Here is a 16105-nt window from a genome sequence, read left to right on the forward strand (position 1 = left end):
GTTTTAGGTTTTACATTTAAGTCTTTAATCTATCCTGAGTTAATTTTTGTATGTGCAGTAAGGGAGGGGTCCAGTTTGAATCTTCTGCATATGGCTAGGCAGTTATCCCAGCACCATTTATTGAATAGGGAATCCTTTCCCCATTGCTTGTTTTTGTCGTTTGTTGAAGATAAGATAGTTGTAGTTGTGCAGTATTATTTCTGAGTTCTCTGTTCTGTTCCACTGGTCTATGTGACTGTTTTTGTGCCAGTACCATGCTGCTTTGGTTACTGTAGACCTGTAGTGTAGTTTAAAGTTGGATAATGTTATGTCTCCAGCTTTGTTCTTTTTACTTAGGATTGTCTTGGCTGTTCGGGCTCTTTTTTTGGTTCCATGTGCATTTTAAAGTAGTTTTTTCTAGTTCTGTGAAGAATGACAATGTTTGTCTAGTTCTGTGAAGAATGTTTAATAAGCATAGCATTGATTCTATAAATTGCTTTGGGCAATATGGTCATTTAAATGATATTGAATCTTGCTATCCATGAGCATGGAATGGTTTTCCATTTGTTTGTGTCAATATCCGATTTCTTTGAGTAGTGTTTTGTAGCTCTCCTTAGAGATCTTTCACCTCCCTGGTTATCTGTATCCCTAGGTATTTTATTCTTTTTGTGGCAGTTATTAATGGGAGTTCATTCCTAATTTTGCTCTCAGTTTGACTGTCATTGGTGTATAGAAATGCCAGGGATTTTTGCATGTGATTTTGTATCCTGAGACTTTGCTGAAATCGTTTATCAGCTTAAGAAGCTTTTGGGACGAAACCATGGGGTTTTCTAGATAGAGGATCACGTCGTCTGCAAATAGGGATAGTTTGACATCCTCTTTTCCTATTGTTGCCCTTTGTTTCTTTCTCTTGCCTGGTTGTCCTGCCCAGAACTTAGAATACTATGTTGAATAGGAGTGGTGAGAGAGGGCATACTTGTCTTGTGCTGGTTTCAAGGGGAGTGCTTCCAACATTTGCCCATTCAGTATAATGTTAGCTGTGCGTTTGTCTTACATGGATCTTTTTATTTTGAGGCAATTTCCTTCAATACCTAGTTTATTGAAAATGAACAATATGAGAGGGTGTTGAATTTTAGAGAAAGTCTTTTTCTGCATCTATTGAGATAATCATATGCTTTTTGTCTTTAGTTCTGTTAATATAACGAATCACATTCACTGATTTGTGTATGTTGAACCAACCTTGCACCCAGGGATAAAGCCTATTTAATCATGGTGGATAAGCTTTTTGATGTGATGCTGGATTTGGTTTGCCAGTATTTTATTGAGAATTTTTGCATTACTGTCAGTCAAGGATATTGGCCTGAAGTTTTTGGAATAGTTTCAGTAGAAATGGTACCAGCTCTTCTTTATACCTCTGGTAGAATTCAGCTGTGAATCTGTCTGGTGCTGGGCTTTTGTTGATAGGTAGGTTATTTGTTACTGCCTCAATTTTAGAGCTCACTATTGGTCTCTTCAGGGTTTTAATATCTTCCTGGTTCAGTCTTTAGGAGGGTGTATGTATCCAGGAAATTCTTCTAGATTTTCTAGTGTACATGCATAATATTCTCTGATTGTTGTTTGTACTTCTGTGGGGTCATTGGTAATTAACCTCCTTGTTGTTTTTGATAGTGTTTATTTGAATCTTCTGTTTCTTCTTTATCAATCTAATTAACAGTCTTTCTACTTGATTAATGTTTTCCCCAAAACAGCTCCTGGATTTGTTGATCTTTCAAATGGTTTTTCATGTCTCAATCTCCTTCACTTCAGCTCTGATTTTGGTTATTGTCTTGTGATAGCTTTGGGATTTCTTTGCTCTTGATTTCTCTAGTTAGTTGTGATATTAGATTGTCAACTTGAGATGTTTCTAACTTTTTGATGTGGACTTTTAGTGCTATAAATTTCCCTCTTAACACTGCCTTAGTTGTGTCCTAGAGATTCTGGTATGTTGTGTCTTTGTTCTCATTAGTTTCAAAGAACTTCTTTAAAACTTCTGCCTTAATTTCGTCATTTACCAAAAAGTGATTCAGGAGCAGGTTATTCAGTTTCCATGTAATTGTATGGTTTTGAGTGAATTTCTTAGTCTTAATTTCTAATTTGATTGTGCTGTGGTCTGAAAGAATGTGGTTATGATTTCAGTTCTTTTGCATTTGCTGAGTAGTGTTTTACTTTCATTTTTGTGATTGATTTTTAGATTATGTGTCATGTAGCGATGAGAAGAATGTAAATTCTGTTGTTTCTGGGTGGAGAGTTCTGACTGTATCAGGTCTATTTGGTCTAGTGCTGGGTTCAGGTGCTGCATATCTTTGTTAATTCTCTGTCTGGATGATCTAATATTGTCAGTGGCGTAGTAAAGTCTCCCACTATTATTGTGGGAGTCTAAGTCTCTTTGAAGATCTCTAAGAACTTGCTTAATAAATCTGGGTGCTCCTGTGTTAGGTGCATACATATTTAGGATAGTTAGAATTCCTTGTTGATTGATCTCATAAAAGGACGGAGAAAAATCTACCAAGCAATTGGAAAACAGAAGGCTGGGTTGCAATCCAAGTTTCTGACAAAACAGACATTAAACCAACGAAAACCATTTTAATTTTAACATTATTTTAAAACTTTAATGATTGGTGTTGTCCATATATATTTCTTTTGTGTGTGTGTTCAAAGTTAGTAACCGAATTATTCTCCATATAGGAACCCCAATTTTAAACAATAGATAAGTTTGTATGTGCTCTCTGTCCAAATATAATTTTTTAAAATAAAGAAAAAGCCACAGGGAAACATATAATCGACTTGTATTATTGTAGCAGAAAACAATGAGTTAGATTCTTGTTTGCATTTTGTGAAGCAAATGCAGGAACTAGGATACTGTGGGGCCAGAAGTTTTTTGAAAATGTAATGATTGGACATATAGTTACTGTTTGTTTTTCTTACATGTGCTAGAGCTAATGATGAAACTAATTGCATATTGTACCAGGTTTATTTGGCTTTAGCCCCCAAAATGACAAAATTTGAAACCAAGAATTTCTTTTTGGACCAAAGCTTTTATAACAGTGGCATGAACCACATTACTCTTGGCAGTGCACACCTAAACATCAAACCACCAAAATGCTTAGACTTCATATTTGTTTAACGTAAGGTCTCATAACTAACCCCTCACTTACTACTTTGTTTAATATATTAACTTAATATGTTCTCCCCAAATAGAACTAAAATGTACATCATTAATAGAGCTTAAATAGTTGAATGAGACCAAAAGAAAAGCCAGGTCATCTGTGTCTAAATATCCAGCTGTTGATATACTGACCAATGTTGAGTACAGTTCGCATTGTTGATTTTTATTAGTTGTATTAAATAAAATCTCTAAATTATACTGATTCATAGAAGCAAAAGATGGAGATTACTCATTTTAAGCTATGTGAGCCTCCATGTTAAATTTGAAATAGTGGCCATTAACATTTGAATGCCTGGGCATGAGTGAGTGCTTCCTGGGTAAAAATGTAGCCAGACACTGTGTACATTAAAAGATGTGACTTACAGCATGGTTTTCTCAAGATTTCTCTACTGTCATGAAAAACTATATGAGAAACTCATGTAGATATATTGACGAAGAGAAATATCAAGTGTTGAAACCCTTTACAAACTGAAATTAGAGTTGGAGACAGCTTCATTCCTGACACAAATTAATTTTGAAAGGTTCATTTGCTTGTTTCCCACATGTTTTTCTTTGCTGAGAACATGCTGTGTGACTGGGAAGAAAGGTTGCTTATTTGCAAAATTCTATAGTGCCTTTCTAGTCTCAGGGATGTCTAAAAGCATACAAAGACATTAAAATCCAACAGCAATATTTTTTTCCAGATTCACTGTAGCCAATAATCACACAGAAAAGTTGTGGCTGACTTGTAATTGGGACCCTGCTGTGGTCCCACAGTCTTTTCTGTTTATGCACATATTAGAGAAGATAAATACTTACTTGTTTTATGTATGCAAGTTCTATATAAATAATTTTGGGAGTCAAGAAAGCAATTTGATGGCCACCACAAAGGTGTAAGAGACACATTCCTTTCTTACTGAAACTTGCAAAGCATACATTTAAATATATAGTGTTTAGTTTAGTGATATGACCCACGGACTTTTAAATGTTGATTTTGGTTTAGTAATCCTTGAAAAATCAATTCCTCAGCTGCCAGGGTCCACTTCCTGGGGTGATATCATGAATACATGTTTCAAATAAAAATACGTATTGCACTAGTATGTTCTACAAACTAAAATTGAAAAGGCAATGCTTCTTTTAAATAATAAACACAAAAAAAACAGTTTGAATATTCAATAAGGTCGTAGGATATGTAATAAAGTTACTGCAGATACATTTGAACACAGATTACTTTGATGATATATTTCAAGTTAACAGGGCATCTGAGAGTATCCAGTATAAATTTGGAAACATTTTTATGGATTTTAATTCCCCTGAATGCCATGCTCTGTAAAACATTATGGGCACTACAATTTTGTAACTAATATTTTCATGTTGGCGTTTTTTAATAAACTAGCTGAAAAAACCTTCTGTAAAAAAATCAATATATTTTGGTCTACTCTTATAGCAGAGTGCCACTTGCACAAATTAGATCTAGCTTAGGTTCTACATGAAAGTTTTCAAGTCAATATCCAGGGTATACTGTTTTTCTCTAGTCTATCCCCTTGGGATTTCATTTCCTGAAGATTTTCGGTGGTAACTAAGGTAATGTGGGAAAAAAAAGGAATGTGGGCCAAAATGAGCATCAATTATAATATAAAGGCATGAAATGAATGTAATGGATTTGTAGTAAAGGAAGACTATTAACAAAAACTACCTTTCAAATAAGCATAGACTACAGAAATGTAGAAAAGTGATCATTGTATTTTCCTAAATACATTATTTTTTGTCCACTATATTTAAATACATTAATAAACCGGGAAATTACACATTTAATAGTATATGCATCAAATAATATAATGTTAACTTTGAAATTAAATATATCTTCATATCACTATTAGTGTTTTCTAATTTGGTATCAGGCAGCTTCTTTAAAAAGTTACATTACATAACACAATCATAACCTCCTCATAATTTAAATTATAACCTCACTTTGATTTGTTAAGTATATGTAAAGATTAAGCAGTTTTAATTCTGTTTTGGAAACTCCCAAGTCTAAATGTGCAGTTCTTTGGAGTTACGTTTCCTCATTAAAAGTATTCCACATAAAGAGGCTGGGCACAGTGGCTTATGCCTGTAATACAGCACTTTAGGAGGCTGAGGTGGGTGGATCACTTGAGGTCAGGAGTTTGAGACCTGTCTGGCCAAGGTGGAGAAACTCCGTCTCTGCTAAAAATACAAAAATTAGCTGGGTGTGGTGGCAGGTGCCTGTAATCCCAGCTACTCTGGAGGCTGAGGCAAGAGAATCACTTGAACCCAGGAGTTAGAGGTTGTGCAGAAGCCAAGATTGTGCTACTGCACTCCAGCGCAGGCGACAGAGCAAGACTCTGTCTCAAAAACAAACAAACAAAAAAAATCGTTTTAGAAAGTCCGGTCTGTCTCTGAAACGGTCTTTTAACACCTTTTCTCTTCTGTATTTTGGAAAATAATGAAAAGGTATTTAGTTTATAGATCCACTTGTTTCTTAGTAAGAAAATAAAAGTTTCCTATTAAAAGTGCAAGGAAATTTAATCTTGAGGCAAATACAGATTATTCAGAGTGGCTCCCACAAAATAGTTTTATGGAGCATTCAAAAAAGATAATATGTTAACAACAGACTCTTTTGGCAACTGTTGTAGGATCTTTCTTTGCTAGAGGTTTTCAGTCTTGGACCAATTACTACCCAATACTGAGGCACAACCCTTTGGTGTTCTCTACTCAGTGAATGTCCAGTGAATCATGAGATTTTCCAGTCTGTCTGGTAGGAGTATGCATTATACACATACTGGGCATTGTAACTCTGATCGTTTTTTGCCCTTGGATAATTTCTTCTGGGCATCACGCGTGAGCTGATATGCTAAAGACTTGACCGACACTGCAAATTTTTAGGGTTCTCTATGTATAACTCTTCTTTTTTTGATACTCTATTTTCCAAACGCTAGCCTCCTTGGTTTCTCTCAAATCCTGACTCTTTCTCCACAATTCAGGGAATCTACCAAGCTCCTCTGCATCCCTCTGTGTTGTAACCTAGAAACTCTCAAGGTGGGAAACTGGTGCAATATGGATCATGTCATTTGTATCCCATTTCCCTGAGATCGCCGTTCTTTGTTACCTTGTGCCCTGTAATTTGAAAACAATCATTTCAGATATATTGCTGTTTGTTTTTCCAGGTAGGAGGGTAAATTTCTCTATCTTATCAGGTACACATTCATATTTTAATGGAGTAGAACCATAGTGTCAAATATAATTGTCACATATCTAATATTTCGGTATTTATAAAATACAATGTAATCTTTGGCTTTTATTTCTTACAATTTTTTATAGAAACTGATGAACTCCATGTCAATTCAATGTTTTGAACTATATGTTAATTATACTTTTTTAGCCAATATATTTTCACCTTTGATATATTTATTGTGTTTGCTTCTTGCTTAAAATTCTAGCAAATGTTTATGGTAATTATATTCCTCTTAGTATGCTTTAGTGGTAGCCACCTAGGGAGTTCTGAAAATGTAGGGAAAAGAATAAGATAGCCAATATTGACAATTATTTTAAAGAGCAAGAAATTCAAGGCAGATTCTTGAGACTCACATGTAATTATACATTGCAGTATGGTGTCACATTGGATTGTGCTTCTTGTGTTTATGTTGGAACACTGAGAAGCATCGTCAAGCCTTCGGATTCAGCATAACAAATCCGCAAGCTCACAGCGTCTGGAAGATGGAGCCCTCAGAGCTACAGAGATAATAAAGGGCAGCAGGATAAGTACGCCAAGAAAGCCAATCTGCTGCCTTCACATCAGAGATTGTAGAGGTTTAAGTGTTAGGCAATATTAGCCTTATTTTACAGATGTCTGAGAAGATGAGCATTAATGAAAATAATAACTTTTGTAGACCTTGTCAGGCACCTTTTAGAGAAACTACTAAAAATGTACCAACTTGTTTTAATAAGAAAATCTAGACATTTTCATTTCTAAAGCCTTAGAATAAAATTATGGAAGATATTATCAAATCATCTTTGACAATGCATAAAGTTTAAAAAAATTTTTTTTCATATAGAAATATACTGTTATTTTAGGATATAGTGACCGAGTTTGATAGCTCCTTTGTGAGGTTTGTTAGGTGGAGAAATGTGAGAGGAGGTTGTATTGACCACTAAGGTTTTCCTGTGCAAGGGTAAGACAGTGATAGTCTTCTTCAAGAAGAAAAGGGCTTTCTTCTTTATAATATCTGTGGGCAAAAGAAGAATTCCCACACATTCATTGATTAAGTAACATGGCATCAAACATGTAATTCTGCTGTTTTTGTGTTGTTAATGATACCTCTTCCTAAGTATTTTTTTCCCATCTATTTAAAGAAAGTTGGAGTAGATAGGGTTCTGCAGGCATAATTGGGGCGACAAATCTAAACCATCATCCTTGCACTGGGAAACCTATGAAAACAAGAGCTACCAAATAATTTTTTTTTGTTGAGACAGAGTATCACTCTGTTGCCCAGGCTGGAGTGCTGTGGTGCCATCTCAGCTCACTGAAACCTCCTCCTCCCAGTTTCAATTAGTTCTTATGCCTCAACCTCCCAAGTAGCTGGAATTACAGGCATGTACCGCCACCATGCCCGGATAATTTTTGTATTATTTGTGTGTTTTTAGTAGAGATGGGGTTTCACCATGTTGGCCAGGCTGGTCTTGAACTCCTGGCCTCAAGTGAATTGCCGACCTCAGCTTCCCAAAGTGCTGGGATTATAGGCATGAGCCACCACACAGTAGTGAAACTTGACAGATAATTTTTAAAAAGGAAAAATAATTTATTGCCTCATAAAGCTATTTATGGTTATGATCTTTCTCAAATGCTTTCTGTGATTAAGAACTGATCATATGTCCAAATTAAAATGGAACTAATTTAGAATAATTTCAATTTAGCACTTTAGGACAGAGATATTTTATATGAAAGATAAACCAGCAGTATATAATTTGAAATGGGAGTAAATTGAATGAAAAAATAAAATCCTCCCTGTTATAAAAAACTAATAAGCTATGTGTGATTTCACATATTGTTTAAAACACAGGAGACTAAATATTTATAGTCTTTAAAACCTATAAATTCTATTTTTTTTTCTTTTGCTCTAATGTAGTTGGCCAGTGGTCTTATGGGCAAAGACTAAGGTGGTATGAATTCAAGGGCAGGGATTTTGTTCTTCTTGGTTACTCAAACTCATATTTACCATAGCGCCCAGCACATATTCAATATATATTCATGGAATGAATTTGTAGAATTTATTTATTTATTTGTTTATTTTTGAGACAAGAGTCTCGCTGTGACGCCCAGGCTGGAGTGCAATGGTATGATCTCGGCTCACTGCAACCTCTGCTTCCCAGGTTCAAACAATAGTTACTCCTGCCGCAGCTGCCCAAGTAGCTGGGACTACAGGTGTGTGCCACCATGCCTGGCTAATTTTTGTATTTTTAGTAGAGACGGGGTTTCACCTTGTTGGCCAGACTGGTCCTGAACTCCTGACCTCAAGTGATCCGCCCACCTCAGCCTCGTAAAGTGCTGGGATTACACGCATGAGCCACCACACCCAGCCGAATGTGTAGAATTTAGAGACTTTCAACTGATTATCTCCCTTACTAGTCTGTCAAAGGATTCTATATAGAAAAACTTAAGTTCCATAGGAAAATCAACCTTAAATTAAGCATATGTGTTCTATGTTGAATTCCCTCTTCAGTGTTCTCAGTTTCTTTTAAACTCATTTTTGGGATATTCTGTTTTTTAAGGAATTAAAGGAATAAATATTAAGGTAGTTAATATTTAAATATTTAACATTTAGAAACACTTAATAATTTAATATTAAACTATTGATTGAATACTTTAGTTGAATTTATTTTAAAGTTTGAGGAATATAAAATATTGGTATTAGATGAGGTGTGGTGGCTCATGCCTATAAATCCCAGTACATTGGGAGGCTGAGGCCGGACTTGAGTCCAGGAGTTTGAGACCAGCCTGGACAATGTGGTGAAAACCCATTTCTACAAAAAATATAAAAATTAGCCATTGGCTGGGTGCAGTGGCTCACGCCTATAATCCCAGCACTTTAGGAGGCAGAGGCAGGCAGATCACCTGAGGTCAGGAGTTCGAGACCAAGCCTGGCCAACATGCTGAAACCCCATCTCTACTAAAAATACAAAAAAATTAGTCGGGTATGTATGGTGGTGGGTGCTTGTAATCCCAGCTACTAGGGAGGCTGAGGCAGGTGAATTGCTTGAACCCAGGAGGCAGAGATTGCAGTGAGCCGAGATGGCGCCATTGCACTCCAGGCTGGGCAACAAGAATGAAATTCTGTCTCAAGAAGAAAAAAAAAATTAGCTGTGCGTGCTAGCATGTGCCTGTAGTCCCAGCTACTCTGGGGGCTGAGGCAGGAGAATAGCTTAAGGCTGGAAAGGGAGGTTGCAGTGAGCCTAGATAGTGCCATTACACTGCAAGCCTGAGTGATGGGAGTAAAACCCTGTTTCAAAAATAAAACATTGTTATTAAATATTTAATAAATTATTGATTATTAATGTTTTCTTCTAGGGTTTTTATAGTTTGAGGTCTGACATTCAAATCTTTAATCATCTTGAGTTAATTTTTATATATGGTGAAAGGTAGGGGTCTGGTTTCATTCTTCTGCATGTGGCTAGCCAGCTATCCCTATACCACTTATTGAATAAGGAGTCCTTTCCCCATTGCTTTTGTCAACTTTGTCAGAGATCATTCTGGACATTGGCCTAGGGAAATAATTTATGAATAAGTCCTCAAAAGCAACTGCAACAAAAACAAAAATTGACAGGTGGGACCTAGTTACAATAAAGAGCTTCTGCACAGCAAAAGAAACTATCAACAGAGTAAACAGACAATCTACAGAATGGGAGAAGATATTTGCCAACTACCCATCTGACAAAGGACTAATATGCAAAATCTATAAGGAACTTAACGAAATCAACAAGCAAAAACCAAATAGCCACATTAAAAAGTGGGCAAAGAACATAAAACAGGCACCTCTCAAAAGTAGACATACACGTATCCAACAAACATGAAAAAATTCTCAACATCACTAATCATTAGAGAAATGCAAATCAAAACCACAGTGAGATACCGTCTCACACCAGTAAGAATGGCTATTATTAAAAAATCAAAACAACAGATGCTGGTGAGGCTAAAAAGAAAAGGGAACACTTACACACTTGGTGAGAATATAAATTAGTTCAGCCACTGTGGAAAGCAGTTTGGAGATTTCTTAAAGAACTTAGAACTACCATTTGACACAGCAGTCCCATTACTGGGTATGTATCCAAAAGAAAATCACACTAAAAGGCACATGCACTCATGTTCATCGCAGCATTATTCACAATAGCAAAGACATGGAATCAACCTAGGTGCCCACCAACGGAGGATTGGATAAAGAAAACCTGTTACATATATACCATGGATTACTATGCAGCCATGAAAAAGAATTCATGTCCTTTGTAGCAACATGAATGCAGCTGGAGGCCATTACTCCAGATGAATTAGTGCAGGAGCAGAAAACCAAATATTGCAAGTTCTTACTTATAAATGGAAGCTAAACATTGGGTACCCTGGACATAAAGATGACAAAAATAGACACTGGGGACTAAGAGAGAGGAATAAAGGAGGGGGGCAAAGGTTGAAAAACTAATTGTTGGGTACTGTGCTCACTACCTGGGTGATGGGATCATTCCTATCTCAAACCTCAGCATCAGGCAATATACTAATGTAACAAACCTGCAAATATATCTCCTGAACCTAAAATTTTGAATTTGTAAAAAATGAAATAGATTCAGTTTTCCCAAAATAACATATTAGCAATGTAATAAGAACATTTAATATATTAATACTAAAACACAAATATAAAATATTCATCCTATCAGTCTTTCAATAAACATATTGAGTCCTATATTCTAGGCACTTGGGATACGACAGTGAATGAAGAGAGAAAAAGTTTCATTGAGTTTACATCCTAGCAAGAGGAGACAGACAACAGAGAATGCACCAACAAACGTATAAGTGTGTAGAAGTGGTAAATCATATGAAGAGCAATAAAACAAAATGGTTAGAGTTATGGAGAAGTACTATTTTATGTCGGAGGGACAAGGACATGTATTTGAATAGAGACCTAAATGAAATGCACCCTAATGATCACTAGGGGAAGTCATTTCAAGCAGAAGGAATAGTAGGTGAAACAATTGAGTGGGGAAAATGTTTGTCATGTCTAAGAACAGGAAAATTTCTGACATGGCTTATTATGAGTTAGAGAACACTAGGGATTAATAGTGGGGTATGGTGTATTTGGGCTAGAGTGATGACTTTGAGCTTTATTCTGAGTGAGCCCCTGGAGAATTTAGAACATATGTGACATGATCTCACTTAAGCTTAAAAGGATCACTCTGCATGCTGTGGGTTGAGGGCTGTGGTAGGTGGACAGGCAATTTTAGATATAGGAAGACCAGTTAGGGCAGTATTTCAATTGTTGGGGAGATCATCTTGGGGTGGAATAGGGTATTAGTTGTGCTGTTTATAACACATGCTTTTATTCTGGATATATTTTAAATATATCTCTGATATATTAGAAGTAGACAGTGACAGAAAAAGTTAAGGACCAGCCACAGGTTTTTGTCTTCAGTAACTGAAGGCTGGGAGGTGTCATTTTCTAAGATGAAGAAAACTAGGGAATATATGTCGTAGAGGAGGAGCTCAAAGGCAGTGTTTTAGTCATGCCAAGTTTCAGTTGCCCGTTCACCAGATTAGAGATGTTGACTAGGTGGTGGATTCCTGCATCAATTTGGTTTCCACTCTGAGTCCAGTAGTCAGGATGCAGTTTGGTAAAGAGTTATTTCTATTGTCCAGGGATCATACATTTCCTAACCAAAGTAAATACATGTACTTATTCCATCTCTGAGTTTCCTATGACATCTGGAAGAGCTAATAGACCTTCTATTTATGCTTCTCAGTTGTTTATCTTATTGTAATTAAGATTAGCCTAAGCTCCTGAACATAGTAACAATAATACTAACCATGACCATCAATTGACTTTTTTACTCTGTGCCAAACACTCTTCTAAGTATTTAATAAGATTACAGTCCTTGCCAAACGCATATTTTATTTCAAATATACCAAACGCATAGCTGAGGCTTTAAAATGTCAAATAATGTGCTCATGGTTACATGGGTGATAGGTTTGAATAACAAATTCTGTGTTCTTCAAGAGCATTTGCAATCATACTACAGATTTTGACACAAATCATTTCTCCCTTTTATGTAAATTTTTCCCCGCCAAAACCCACAATGAAGCAATATAGTGGGAGAAGCCGTTTTAATCAAACAAAGTAACTAAACAAACCTTAGTTACTGCTTTTCTTTTTTTTTTTTTTTTGGTCTCATTTTTTCTAAGTGGACATCGCTGACCTCCACATATCAAAATATTAATAGCACTCTCCTCCTCTGGTCTAAAACATTCTGGCTTTCACTGACTCCCCCATCCTGTATCTAATACCTATCATTGTGCTCCTATTCCTAAACGTTGCAATACTTTTGTATTCAGATTTTTGACCACTCAGCAATACTCTTCCACTAAAGTATTGCTTTGGAGGGTTTAAAATCTCATGACAATTCTGGCTGCCCTTCCAGAAAGTTGGCCGTGAGAGATGGGGCTGGTTTTTAAGAAGGTGTGAAGCTATGGTATTGCATGTGAGCAAAAATTGTGACTGGTGGCTTTTGTTTACTGTTCATAACTTTGGACAGATGCAATTTAGTTGCAAGTAAGGATATTAGCTAATAGGTGAAATTCTTTGTATTCATTTCGAGGGGAAACAAAGGAAAGGGTGCTTGCCTAATGTTTTGGGCACTATTTTAGCCAATCTGTTGTATCACACTTCTGGGTTTTCATAAAGATGGAACTTAAGCTCCACCAGTGAGTAGGGAACTCATCCAGGAACTGTGTCTAATACTTTGAATTTACTGATCCACTTTTAATCTGAAGTCATGTTCACCTGGCTCTAAACTTTGGCTATGTAATCTCAATTTAGACTTCTGCCATTAGCCCCTTTAAATCTATTGCTCATGTGTATTCTACTGTCATCATGCTTTGTGATCAGGCAGGCCTATCCTGAGTTTCAGAGGCGTTATTTACTTTCTGTGTAATGATGGAAAAAGTTAGATAATCCTTTGTTTCCCAGATTGTGTGCGTTTTTTTTTTAAATAAAGCCGGTATAATGACAACTACTCTGCAAAGTTATTGGGAATGTAACAAAGTACAAGAAACGCATGCCATAGAAGCTGTAAAATAGTAGATGTTCAATAAACATTATTAAATTTTAATATGTAAATTAAATGCATATTATAATTCTGACAAAAATGTTTTCTGTTACAATGATTCAAAAGATAATTTTTTTAAAAAATTATCATTTATTTCCAGTACATTAGGATAAAAACCCACTTTATGCAACTGTACCCTTTAATTCATTTTTCCTAGAGAAAAGTACAAAAGACCAGACTAAAATTGAGACAAACATTTAAAGGAAAGTCCTTTGACGCAGAGTCCAAAAACAAACTGTACATGGTTCATTTTTCCAAAAGAATTAGTTTTTATACATAAAGAATTTTAAACTATAAAAAAAGACTGCTGTACATGTCCTTAAATTAGAATTCTAGTGTCTGCTTTTCCTCTAATTCTTCTGGAGCACAAAGCATATTTGCAAGTCAGAAATGTAATAATCTCAATGGACAGACTGTCTTAGAATAAGCTTTTATCCTTAAGGTACCTGGAAAGATAGTACTCATTCTTTCTGTTGGCTCGAAGTCCAGTATATCAGTAAGTTTTAATTTAGTTTACAAAACTCTGCCATATTAACATGAAGAGCACACTAATGCTTAATGTTTAAGTGTTAAAAAGATAGCTTTTGACACGTATATATGAGCATGTAGATTGAATCAAATATGAGTGTATATGTGTAATCTCCTTTATATATATGTTTTCACTCATAAACAGTCTCCTTTAAATATTTTCTATATTAGAGAAAGCTTTGCATTTGAAACCACAAAGATTTTGTTACACTAAAAATGGTTATTAGAATACAGTATTTATTCATTAAAATGTGAGTAATTTATCCATATGTGGGGACTCACATGCTTCAAAAAATTATAAAAGTCAAAACTTTAAAGGATAATTTTAAATGATGATGAACACTTTAAGCAAAATATCATTATGGAATTGTCTAATTACTTCTCCAAGTGTCCAACAAGGAACTGAACGACATTAAGAAAACCAAAATGTTTTTTGTGTAGTCAAACTTTCTGTAAGGTGTCAATGACAAGTGGTGTAATAGGACATAAAATTTGGGCTGTTTTGTCAGCTTTAACTGTTCTTGTACCTTTTAACAATTCTCCTAACGGCTCCATTGATCTCCGTGTTTGTTTGACAGGCACTGTCGCAAGTTACTCTCCTTCTGAGGGTTTGCTTCATTATTCTGACCTTGACTTCCATTGGATTTCTTCTGGATCAAAGGCAAGAAGTGAAATTCTTGCATTGTTCTTTCTTTTACTCAATTCAAGAATTTTCCACAGAGTGGTAAAATACCAGTATATTATGTAACTAGTGTAGTTTTAAAAATAAATATAAAATTTTGGTATTTGACTTTTCATTATTTTAGAGAAGTTAACTATATCAGTTCTCCTAACTACTCATTTTTTAAATGAATGAAATACGAAGACATTAAATCAGTGAAGAGTCTCACTTACTTTAAACCCTAGAAATTTAGTTGCCTAAAATTTTATTTATTAGCTGAAAATAAACTTCATAACTCATCAATGCTCAAACTAAGCAATATGTTGATAAAGAACAGATTTTCCCTAAAAAGATGAGTGTTCTTTCTTAGTTTAATCACTGTTTTCAAATAGCTTCAGGGGCATGCTTTTCAAATATATTAAAATACTAGGTTATTAAATACTATTAAAATACTTGAGAATGAAAAGTTTATCTTTATATTAATTATAACGTGAACATATAAAGAGCATATTTAAAGCTAATGCATGTTAATGACATTTTATTTCAGACCCAAGGCAGCTATTATGGAAACACTCCGTTGCTTGATGTTCTTAATGCTGTACAGATTTGGTCACCTGAAGCCTCTTGTCCCTTCCTTGTCATCTGCTTTTGAGGTAAGACATTTGTTTTAGGTAGCCACAGGACGGCGTATACCTATTGCACATTTAATGTACTCATTCAATGATGTTTTCTCTACTTCATTTCTGACCAGTACTTGTGGGAAATCTTGATCTTTTTTTTTTTTTTTACTTAGCAGTACTTGTTAGTTGTGTCATCTGAGCTAGTTAATATTGCTGAGCCACAGTTTTTTGGCCCGTAAAGTTGGATTGATATCATTAACCTCATAGAGTTGTTGGACACATTAGATTACACAACCTTTATAAAGAAATCAGACCATGTAGTAGGTTCTCAAGAAGTGGAAGAATTGATTTTACAAAAAGTTTTTGGCAGAGGCTCTGCCATTTGAGATTTTTAAAAAGCTTTTAAAGTGAAAATTGCGATCAAGTTTCCTTGTCAGTTACCTATAAAAAGTAATCATTCTACGGAAATAAAGTCACAGAAATCAATGAGATTTTTCTACAGCTGAAAAATATGATCTTCTGTGATGGTTAATTCTTATCTTCCAAGAACTGCATTGAACTTTTGGGTATATATTTATTGTTTAGGCAGCTGTTAAAGACATTTATTTTCTCATCACTAGTGCATTAATAGAGAGTGTATTATGTTTTTAATTAAGGGTTATATTGTTTAACTTTGGTGCCAAGACACCTGCCAAAATCACCAGAATGTGCAATGTGTAACTTTATTTAAGCATTAAACATAAATACTAA

The 16105-nt window shown here is 35.2% G+C and overlaps 1 protein-coding gene across 1 annotated transcript in view; it reads left to right on the forward strand.

Annotated features, from left to right (window-relative positions):
* Window positions 1–16105, forward strand: part of AGMO (alkylglycerol monooxygenase) — a 371459-nt gene that overhangs the window by 182689 nt on the left and 172665 nt on the right. Inside the window, exons 11-12 of the mRNA XM_024250091.2 lie at window positions 14653–14735; window positions 15283–15388. Of these exons, the coding sequence (XP_024105859.1) occupies window positions 14653–14735; window positions 15283–15388 (189 nt within the window). The remainder of the gene's footprint in view (window positions 1–14652; window positions 14736–15282; window positions 15389–16105) is intronic.

The sequence above is a fragment of the Pongo abelii genome, chromosome 6, assembly GCF_028885655.2.
Source record: "Pongo abelii isolate AG06213 chromosome 6, NHGRI_mPonAbe1-v2.0_pri, whole genome shotgun sequence".
In the NCBI taxonomy this organism is placed as follows: domain Eukaryota; kingdom Metazoa; phylum Chordata; class Mammalia; order Primates; family Hominidae; genus Pongo; species Pongo abelii.